The sequence below is a fragment of the Barbus barbus genome (assembly GCF_936440315.1).
Source record: "Barbus barbus genome assembly, chromosome: 45".
NCBI lineage: Eukaryota > Metazoa > Chordata > Actinopteri > Cypriniformes > Cyprinidae > Barbus > Barbus barbus.
The window spans coordinates 15070734-15082275 of record NC_136723.1 but is presented as its reverse complement, the minus strand read 5'-3'; the positions used below and the strand labels follow the sequence as shown (position 1 = coordinate 15082275).

The following is an 11542-nucleotide window of genomic DNA, read 5'->3' as shown; positions in this document are numbered from 1 at the left end:
AGCCTTTTAGGCTTTAAAGTTTAAATGTTGTACATCTTCAGTTTCAGCATTTTAAGTAAGATTAATATTAAAACTTAAATGCAATGGAAATCTAAATCCCCATCAAGCAAGAGGCCACATGTGGCAGCATTACTACGTAATTAGTACAGCTGACAGGAAGAGCTGGAGTGACAGACAGCACGTACCGTATGGAGGTTTGGTCAGGTTGAGGCAGAGGAGATGGTAGGCCTTCGGACAATCCTTTTTGTCACACATGACCAGCTCTCCTCCCTCTCCACAGCAGTAGCAGTAATACTCATGGGTCTGTTTGCTCTCCGTCTTCATCTTACGCTTCTTGGGCTTGAGCTTAGCATTGCGCACCTTCTCTTCTCTCTCCATAACCACTGCACTCTGCAGGAAGTAAAACAATGTGTCAGACAAGAGACTGATATGATGACGATAGACAAAGAAATAAAAGTACAAGGAATAAATAGAAAGACAAAAACCTAGTGTTAAATAAAGCATAATAAAGCACACTCTAGAGAAGAGGTAGACAAGTTCAGAGGCCAAGCGGGCCGCTTTTAAACTACATAAAATGCAAAGGGCCACAAATCACAATTTGCATCATCAGACTTTATTAAGACAATATTTGCAGATTTACTGATTTAGAAATACAGTCTATTACAGTCTAATATATACATAGTTTGTTTTGCTATATTGATGCAAACAAATTGCATTCTTACTCAAACAAGAGAGTTGAACAAACTCCAAATGTTAAACCTAAAAACATTGAGTAAATATAGTTCACAAATTTCTTTAGAAAATAGTATTATTTTTCATATTTATATTAACTATATTGTATCAATATTTAATTTTTTTAAATCGATATCACTATTCTCCCACCATGATTATGAAAAAACAGACAACTAAACAAAATAACGTAATTTACTAGTTTCTAAAAAAAATGCTGCCGTCTATTTATAGAATACAATATTCAACAAACTGATAAAAAAGTTAAACAAATGATTCATAACTCCATGACTTGCTCATAACGACTTCACTTGTTTCATTACTGAATGAATCAACGTTTTTTGACGAATCTCATTTTAAGTCACTTGTCTCCACCTGCTGGCAGTACCTTGTAATTGATACAATCTTTATTTGAAGCATCTTCACTTTCAAAAAGATGATTTATTCTATTTTGATTGCTTCTGTAGACAGCAGTGTTTATATACAAACTATAAACTTTTCCAGTACTTCTGTGATTATTTGAATGTTTGTAACAGAAATAACGATACAAAAGACTTTTGCTGTGTCCCAATTCACATACTAGCCGTCCTAAATAGTATTTGAAAATAGAATTAGTATGTCCCAAAATCATAGTATGTTTAAAAAAGTATGCCAAGATTCCCGGATGGTCTACTATTTCCGGTTAGAATCCGAAGTGCAGATCGATGCACACGCTAACGGCTAATATTGCCCACAACACATTGCACGGTGGATAGGGGATTCGATTAGAACTACAAACACGCATAAAAAGCGTTAAAAAATACAAACATGGCAGATATGCGCGACCGACAGACAGGTAGAGAAAGGGATTTGAGTGATAAATAATCAATGTCTAACCTGATTAAAAAATATTAATTTAATGTTATCCACGTTATATTTCTTTGTTTTTAAAATGTGTATAGGTAGTATTTATAAAGTTTTAGCTTGTAGTTTTGGATCTGTTTTTAGTTGTTTTAATACTACAATTGATTGCTTCTGTTGTCCTCATTTATAAGTCGCTTTGGATAAAAGCGTCTGCTAAATGACTAAATAATAATAATAAATAATATTTCATCTGCAGCAACACTGTGAACTTTTATAATGATACGTTTGGTCATTAACTTTTAAATGCATCATTATGCAAACACACGAGCAGAGTTCTTGGCATGAACGACCCGCGATGTGCCTCTTCATTTCTCTCCAATACGGTAGGAAATCAAATTAAACGAAATGTGGATGATGTTAACTGTGACAAGATGATTAACAGGGCAGTTTAAACAGTTACAGGATGCACGTAACTAAGCAACAGAGCGTCTGTTAAAGAAGCAGCTATGACAAAGTAGTATGTCCCAAAGCGTGCCTACTATTCTGCTACATACTCAAAAGTATGTACTTTTTCTTCACAAAAAGGGCATAGTATAAGTAGGCGAATTGGGACGCAGCATATGTAAAGATGTTTCATATACATAGACTGCTCTCTCTGGATCAGTGGCAGCGCGAACGTAGATTTGAATGTTACAGTGTGATTTAAGGCTGAATCCTGTCATTTATGAACAAGATCGCATGGGTGATTGCATCTGTTTGCGATCTGGCTATCTATTTAAATATCCAGCAATATACAACAGTAAACATACGACGCAACAATATATGGTTTAGCTGCATTCTTCAAGCCATCTCTGGTATTTTCATAATAATAAAGTATGCTTATAATCCAATGCTAATCGCCTTTATTACCGTATAGATTATTTGCCTCGTTCTGTGACAAAAAACGCACATCAGCTCACAAAATGAAGTTATTTCAAACACTCGACTGATGTTGTGGAGTAAAGTCATGTTATTAAATGTACTCTTTTGTTGGACAATGCTTCTCTATTAAGTTGTTTGGGGCGTGTCGCGTGATTAGTTACAGCGCTGCGATTGTATACATTTAATTAAAAAAAATCAAACTGCCTAATATTTGGAGCGCAAATTGTAATAAAAATATATTAATCTTCAGCATGACGCGGGCCACAAAATTAATGTACTCGACAACAAAAATGTGTTGACAATTTTTTGTTGTCGATAATGTCGACTAATCGTTGCAGCCCTAGAGAATTGTCAAAGGTTCAACAGAAGGCACTTCATGCATTACCTTGGGCTTGACTCCCAGAAAACCACTGCAGTTCTCGGATCCACAGTGGCATGATGTCCTCCCATTACCCAGACAGTCCAGGTTGTAATTAAAGGTCAGCTCCATGTCTGAAAAAAAAAACATGATTATCTCAAGTAGCTTCTAAACAAACACTGTCCTTTTTTCAAAGAAAATGCTAATTGTTCTTACCAGCAGCGATATCACACAAGGTAAAGAGCCCTATCCGCACATCTCCATTTATGGTCCACTTCTGAGTCTCACAGTTGGGACTGCAGCTGTGGTTCATAAAGCGTGACAAGTTCCCTTTGGGTCCAGCATCAATCACACGGTCCTGAGAAGCACAGAATGAGCGACTTTAATACAGCTGAGATAACGTTATAATGTAAAATACAAGTGCATCTCAAAAAATTAAAATATCGTGAAAAAGTTCTTTTTTTTTGGTAACATTTCAAAAAGTGAAACTTTCATATTTTCTAGATTCATTACATGTAAAGTAAAACATTTCAAAAGTTTTTTTGTTTTAATTTTGATGATTAGACCTTACAGCTCATGAAAGTCAAAAATCCAGTATCTCAAAATATTAGAATATTTCCTAAGATCAATAAAAAAAAAGCATTTGCAAAACAGAAAAGTTCAAGTTCTTTAAAGTATGTTAATTTCTGCACTCAATACTTGGTCGGTGCTCCTTCAGCACAAAATCCAGCATCAGTGATGTGTGGCATGGAAGCGATGATCTCCCAAAAATGATCTTTTTCACGATATTCAATTTTTTTAGATGCACCAAAGTAAACATGCAATAGTGATACCTTTGTGAGGGTCAGCATGTAAAAGTTGATCACATGGTTCTCATTGGCATGTCTTATTCGTTGCTTGCACTCTTCAGAGTCGATCAGTTCGCCAACATACTCCATGACAAAATCACCCTAAACACAACCAAACAATGTCCCATGATCAGTAAAAAAATAAACATTTCATGCAATATAATGAATCATTATATTTTCATCAAAATGTTCTTCACTGATTATTAGGTATGTAACGATATCAAGACCTCACAATACAATAATATCTCGATATGAAGTCCATGATACGATATTTATTGCAATATAAAAAAAGAACATTTTGTAATTTCTACACTTGAAAGAGATTTTTTGAATTTAGACTGCAGTAACATTACCCATTTAAACCGTTAGCTGTCAGAGATTCATACTGCACTTTTATTTTAGACAGGTTTTATTTGACAGAAACGGAAAACTACAGCTTCAGTGATAACATGCTTACAAAAACTCACTACAAAGCTAGTGAAATGCTATACTCATCCGCACATTAAAATGTTGGGAATTACACGAATGTGAAAAAGCATAACTGGTGACCGTTGCGTTGCGTTCCTAAAGAACTTTTATGTTAGAATAAGAAGTTTAGATATATTTAAAAATTCTACACTTTTTGCCCAGAAGACATATAGTTTCATATCGTCATGTGACCATGATAATATCGAGACTTGCTATCGAGATACCATGATATTGATAATATTGTTACAACCTTACAGATTTTTTTTTACATTCCAAAAAAGTCAGAATTCCCGACTGAATACCTACATACAATTAATAATAATAAAAAATGTAGCCACAAAACAATATTATTATTACTATTATTTTTACTAATAATAATAAAGTATGTTCTTTCAGATTTGGTCTGTATTAAGGAGTATTAAAGCTAGTTTTAAAAAATAAGGTACTAAAAAAACTAATTAATTTTGATTCTGGATTTTGTTACATGCTTTTGTCATTATCCTTTTTTTATTTTTTTTATTTTACTATTCATGCATTTTTTTTTTAGTTTCTGTATCTCTCCAGTTAGTACTTTTAGTGTTTCAATTTAAGTTAGTTGTCAAGCCAATATTTCTCATTTTCATTTATCTAAGCTTTATTTCAGTTATAAAGAATGTTTTCAATAGTTTTAGTTAATGATAGTACCCTGGAGCATAACTACAAATATTTATAGTCACCAAAGAAATTTACAACACTTTAAAATGTAATTAATTTCTAAGTCTTTTTGAACTTTTCTCAATTACAGCTCCAGGCCATTAGAGCTATTAGACTTCATGCTCCGATGTCTAACTCTCACCTTTTTGAGGTCCTGCTTGGTCTTTAGGCCCCATCCTCGGCCGGTGGTCTTAATGACCTCAGTGTCGGGGTAGAGGCGTTTGGAGAAGCACTGGTTGTGGCAGCGGTCACCTGCGGGACAGACCTGCGGGTGGCATTCATACTGCAGCATGCGGTTCAGGCACTGAGAGTCCTGGCTGCACGGACGCTCATCTGTGGGTTTGCAGTTGCAGCGTGGGATCTCTGAGAGGTCAGCGACGTGCACCTGCACCTTCCCAACTGGCTTATTAGACTGGGGTGAGAAACATGGACAAAAAAATATAGAGTTTTAGTTTGTTTCAATACGATTTTAGTTTTCTTTGCAAAGTTGCATTGTAGAGAGATTAACATGAATGGTAAGGGTCATATTATAGTACCACACAACAGCAGAAAATTTTATTTTTGAACAGAGGATTCAAGCTACTTCCTGTACTTTGATAAGTTTGTATGGTGGGGGTCTGCGAGAGTTGCGCTCCTGTTCGAGGGCCTCTTTAGTTTCTCGCTGTGCTTTTAACTCCTGGAACCTTTTTGCTGCCTCCTCGAGTGCTTTACATGCACAAAAATACATTTAGAAGTCAGTTTTGCTTTACCATTATTGGGGACATGATACTTACTTTAAACATATGGCTATTTAATATAACAAAACAAATAAAACTCCACTGAATTGGTCTGGTATCTTACCTTTTTTAAACGTCTTGTTGATGCCAACTTGTCCCTCTGCAAAGTTCTTATCGCTCTCAACATACGGGAAAACTCTGCCCTGGTTTATCCAGTAGTAGTCATGGGAGCCAAAGAAAAAGACTGGAAAGTCGCCAATGTCATGCTTCAAGGTCTGGATGTTGGAGGGAACCAGACGAGGGTTGCATATCTCAGCTGGCCACCACCTACACATGGTTCAACATCAACATTAGGTTTATCGCTTATTCATTTGTCAGTTAAAATTTAGCTTTCATCTAGTAGGAAAACAAACCAAAAATGCTTAAGATGCAGGGGGTGTTCAAATATTTGTGTAATCAAATGCTATATAAAATTCGAATTTCCCTATGCTTGTACTATTTGCTGCTTACTAGCAATAGCAAAAATCAATAAAAACATCACAACTACGACACACACACAAAAGGTTATTTTAATAAAATAAGGTTATTTAATAAACATAGCAGTCGTTATTTACTACCGACATCTGAGCCGCTGAATATGCAGAGGATTAACGTTAATTTCGTTTTTTGAAGGGAATGTGTCCCCGATCTACCTAAATGCGTTTAAGTTCGCGCGAATCATTCGCGATCCAGCATCACCTACAGAAAAAGTGAGTATAAGGGTTTTTTATGAATCATTGCCTTTCCTAATAATGTGCTAGTTAGCAAGTTTCGCAGCTAAAGTTTACCATCTGCTCGTCACCCCACAGAAGAGAGGGGCAGGGTGAGCAGAGCTCATTAGCATTTAAAGCAACATACAAGGAAACGGCTTGCTATGAACAGAGCTGATTTTGACAGGGTAAAAAAAAAAAAAAATTCTTCCATTGAGAAATTTTAACCAAAGTATGTTATAGACTTTTCATTAAGACCCTAAAGAATCATATCAATTTGTGGAAAATGGGCATCCAATGACCCCTTTAATAGAAAGGATGTTACATTACATCCAGTTCAAATAAAGAAATACATTAACACAACAAAGGCTATGGTTCTCAAAAAGCCATTTTTTGGACTTACACAGCACTGTGCCTACTCAAATTCAGCTTAAAGTCCTGATGCCGCATAAAAGCCAGACTAAATTATGCCTGCTCAAACCCAAGTATCAAATTATGCAGCAGTAATTTGTGTGAATGCATTCATGCCACCTCTGAGCAGCATTAAATTGTCTGTGTAAAGAAACTTAAATGCCGCTTCAAATGTGCTTTGACACCTTTGCAGTATACATTTAATGGTACAAAGCTAAAATTGCAAAGCTTTATGCAACCTTTGAGCAGCATTAAACAGTCTAACAGTAAAAAAAAAAAAATTAAAATAAAATAAAAGCATTAAAAGACTGAAAAATGAAACAATGCCTCTCTGTTAACTCAAGTCAGAAATATACTACAGTGATTTGTAACATTCTTAGCCAATATATTATTTATTATTACTTCTATTAGTACTTTTTAAATATTATTTATTTTTATATATTATATTCTGCATCAGACATTGTGAGAAAAAGCTTGAGTTTGTGAAAAAAAGAAAAGCTTTTTGAATATTTTACATTTTTGAGCCATTTAGACTTGACATGAACATGCCTTTAGTTTAGCAAAATATATCTTAGGACACAAAGAGATTTTCAACAGTTCCACGGACATACCTGTAGTTGCCCAGCTTGACCCAGACTATCTGCTTATAGTGGGGCTTCTTGCCCACTCGGCATTCCCCACACAGCCACGTCCCCTCTGGCATCTCCATGTTCAAGCACTCAGGGTGGAACGAGGCGGGACAGGCCTCACAACACAACAGTCTTCCTCCTTTTTGACAAGCACACACACGCACATAAACACACAATAGAATACACAGGCTCACAGTATCACCAAATGCTTGTCCATTCCCAATAAGGCGGTATTCCACAAACCTCATCCAAGAGCATGTCAGAATCAGACAGTTATGTGTCCTCTGAGATCGATATAGGTCTCTGAAATGCTTTAATATAGACATCTAGATTCTAAATGCCAATCTGAAGTTCTGTTTGACATGCTCAAAGACATGGTTTGATGGCTAACACCTTTCAGCATTATGTTAATGTGCTTTTTTGTGCCGGGTGATTTAATAAGCAGCCAATAGTGAATGATCAGAGGGGGGCAATATGGGAAACATGCAGTGATGCACACTGACTGATTGTCCGCATTAACATCACCTGCAGTACACTAGCAGACACGGAGCAAGTATTTTGGATGGTGACAAGAAAAATATGGCAAATAAGCACTGATGGACAATAAAAGATGGAGCACAGCAGTGAGTGCCCATTTTTCCAGCCACTTTGGTTCCGAAATCATTTTTCCAATTCATTTTTCCCAGAAGGATTAAAAAAAAAAAAAATCTAAAAGAAATCTAGTCCTGAACCAATCCAATTATTCACATCAGTGAACTACTCACTCCAAGAATCATAAAAAATACGTAAATAAAAAAGGTACAATATAAAAATTAAATGAATTTAAAGTACAAAAACTATATATATATATTTTTGGGAGGTCAAAATGAAATCTGAAACCTCAACAAACATATAAATTCTAACCATCCGTATTGAAGACCATTTTTCTACAAAGTAAAAAAAAAAAAAAAAAAAGGTAATTTCAACATCTCACAATTGTATAAACTCAGAATTGAGAGATATATAAACTTGCAATTCTGAGAAGAAAAGTCCAAGTTGTGAGAGATACACTTGTAACTGCAAGACAAAAAAGCCTAAATTATTGCAATTACCTTTTTAATTTTTATTCTGTGGTGAAAAAAAAAAAAAAAAAAAAATTGTGAGAAACTCAAAAAAAAGTCAGAATTGTGAGATATAAACTCGGAACTCAGAATTCTGTGTTTATATCTTGCAATATTGACTTTTTTTCTCAGAAATGCAAGGAAAAGTGTCAGAATTGTGAGAAGTTGAATTTATAGTTTGACAGAAAAGGGCTTCCATACATCAGAGTTTTACAAGTTATCTTTAAACAATTCTCTATGGACAAAATGAATGGGATTTTGACTTACAGGACCTAGCTGTTGGCTCTATTAAAATTGCCATCCAAAATATGTTTATGTTTGGAGGGTGGTAGGGTATAACTGTGCTCAAGCAAACAGAGAAACGGGACAAAGTGATTAAGAAACAATCCAAGCAATTAATGCTAAGCCAAAGCGTGTTACGGACTCAGAATAACAAGTTACGTGACGTATCATAACCTAGTAAAATTCCCGGGAATCGGATACAGGCACCCAAAGATTTGAATATTACGTCAACTTCTATTTTATTTCTCTACACAATTTCCCAAACTAATTTAAAATGCTGATTTGATTTAAACTAAAGAACTCAAATTTAAGCTATGTGTTGCTGCGTGTTATTTCAAGCCCACTGTGTGCATTAGAAGCAGCGTGAGGGTGTAAAATTACGAGCAATAAAATGACCCCAAAAATAAACAAATAAACAAAAAGTAGCAGTAAGACAGCTGTGAAAGCATAAGATGGCAAACTACATAAACCAAGAAAACATGATTTTACCTTTCCCAATATTCTTTTTGGTAGCTGACGAAGAAGAAGGAATCATAGGTAATTTCATCAACTCAGCACGATTTGACTCAGTCAGAAGGTAGTGCGACTTAAAGGTATATGAACTTAATATGGTGTCAGTATGGTCGTGCACTAAAAGCCCTACACGAGACAAACAGGAGAAGTCATGAGTAATGAAACTACCCATGATTCCAGAAAACACACATCAGGAAAAAAAGGACACGTGATTAAATAAGTAGTCCTGAAAAGAGAACACAAAAAACGAGTCTTAAGAGGAATACTGCAGTGTTGGAGTGGGAGCTTTGGGGAATCACTGGATAAAATGTAAAATATGAAGTAATTGTGTCATTTGAGTCTCTAAATGTTTTCTGCTTTTAATAGTAGCCAAATGTTAAATGAATAGTTAATTTAAAAATGTAAATCAAGTTATTTATTCACCCTCATGTTGCTCCAAACCTGTCTTTCAGTGAATAAAGACTTCCAATTTTAGTCAGTTTCGCAGACAAATCTATTATGGCTTTACCAGACTTGAAGTATTGCGCACATATGGACCATTTTTATGATACGTTTATGGCGCTTTTACATCCTTATTTGAACTTGGAAACTTCAGCCCTGCAGTGTTAATTTTGGAAGGCATTTTTGATTTAGTCTTAGTCTTTATCTTGAGACGAAATGCTTAATAGTCTTAGTCACATTTTAGTCATTTGAGTCTTTCATAGTTTTAGTCGACGAAAAGTCATTGCATTTTTGTCATTACTTTTAGTCAAACTGCAGTTACCAACATTTATTTTGTAGCTATTTTTTTTATGTAGTATTCAAACAAAAATAGTCATCAATACTTCTCTCTTTAGACCAAATCAATTTTCGTTTTTTGGTAGAGATACAAATTAAACTCATTTTACAGATACAGTAGGTTTACTTATGTATACATTTAACATCTTTTGTTGGTTAACATTGATGACACAGATAATTAGAATGCTGTCCATTTAAGACGGAAGACATGCATATAATACTGACACATTCAGTTTTCACCCACCTGTTTATGTTCACTTAACCCATAACCGACTGTATTTAGGTGAAATACTCTTGACTCTACACGATAGACATTTGGACTGCTGTGTGTGTATTTGAGCACTGAGAACTGATCGCGCGCTGTATGAGAACAGAAAAAGTGGCACGTGCGCGAGAGAGAAAGCACTTCTATCAGCATGATTCTGCCTATATCACCTTCACTAACTTTAAGTTAATCGACAATGAATTGTGACTCCCGGGAAAACCAGGACGTCTGGTCACCCAGTCCCTAACCCTTCGGGTGCTCAGGCCATTGTTTCAGATCGCTAGTTCGCATTTTGGTAGGCTATCCGTCCACCGCGGCTGCCATGCAAACACCCCTTATCCAATGACAGAGATGCACATTTTGAAAGACAAGACAGTTAACTTAGCTTATAGGATGTATTTTGAATGTCTGGCAGTCCCAGTTAACGTCTTGTTAACGAAGATGCGGCATACATTTTGTCATAGATTTTATCATCAGAAATTAGTTTTAGCTCGTAAAAAGGTTCGTTGACAAATATTTTTCGTCGTCGTCTTTGTCAACGAAATTAACACTGCAGCCCTGATTAATCTGCATGGGTGAAGAAAAGCCAAAACTAGAGCGTTCTTCCAAATTTTGCATTTTGTGTTTAAGGGAAGAAATGCAGTCATAAGGGTTTGGAACAATATGATGTGAGTAAATTAAAGATTATACTTTGCCAGGGATAAGGCCTATAAGGACAAATATTGGTTATAAAGATCATGCAACTGCTCCCACGCCAACACAGACTATCCAAATTACTGCAGACAACAAAGATGGTTAAAGAAATGACCTAAATTCAGTTTATCATTATCAGTTAGTTCCTTGAGAAATTAGAAGGTGAAAAGTTTTTCTACAAAAGTGGGAAGGCTTTTGTTCCAATTCCAAAAAATAAAGATGAAATCAATGATATTCATTAAGGTTTCATTCTGAACAAAACATTTGGCAGTAAGAAACTAACACTAAGTGAGTTTACATGTGCAACAAAATGCTATCAAAAATCAGTGCCTATTCATGAATGAAATGTGAAAATTATTAGGTTTAGGTCTTGGCATATTACAAACGTATTAATCAGCTGCATCTAAACATTGACATTAACTCAGAGCACAATATATTGAGACCAGAATGGTATCAACCAATATTAGCAATTAATTTAAAATTAATTTGTAATTAAATCAATTTAATTTTGTCTGATTATACATCTGTGTTATTGCAGATAAAACTA

General features: G+C 35.2%; 1 protein-coding gene across 3 annotated transcripts in view; it reads right to left on the bottom strand.

The window, feature by feature from the left end:
• Positions 1-11542, bottom strand: part of LOC306864510 (histone-lysine N-methyltransferase NSD3-like) — a 29442-nt gene that overhangs the window by 4472 nt on the left and 13428 nt on the right. For all 3 annotated transcript variants that reach the window (XM_079408558.1, XM_079408557.1, XM_079408556.1), the window contains exons 14-22: positions 9237-9260; positions 7348-7504; positions 5701-5903; positions 5453-5565; positions 5003-5272; positions 3685-3801; positions 3068-3209; positions 2879-2985; positions 186-390 (exon numbers count right to left, since the gene is read on the bottom strand). In XM_079408558.1, coding sequence (XP_079264684.1) covers positions 186-390; positions 2879-2985; positions 3068-3209; positions 3685-3801; positions 5003-5272; positions 5453-5565; positions 5701-5903; positions 7348-7504; positions 9237-9260 — 1338 coding nt within the window. The remainder of the gene's footprint in view (positions 1-185; positions 391-2878; positions 2986-3067; positions 3210-3684; positions 3802-5002; positions 5273-5452; positions 5566-5700; positions 5904-7347; positions 7505-9236; positions 9261-11542) is intronic.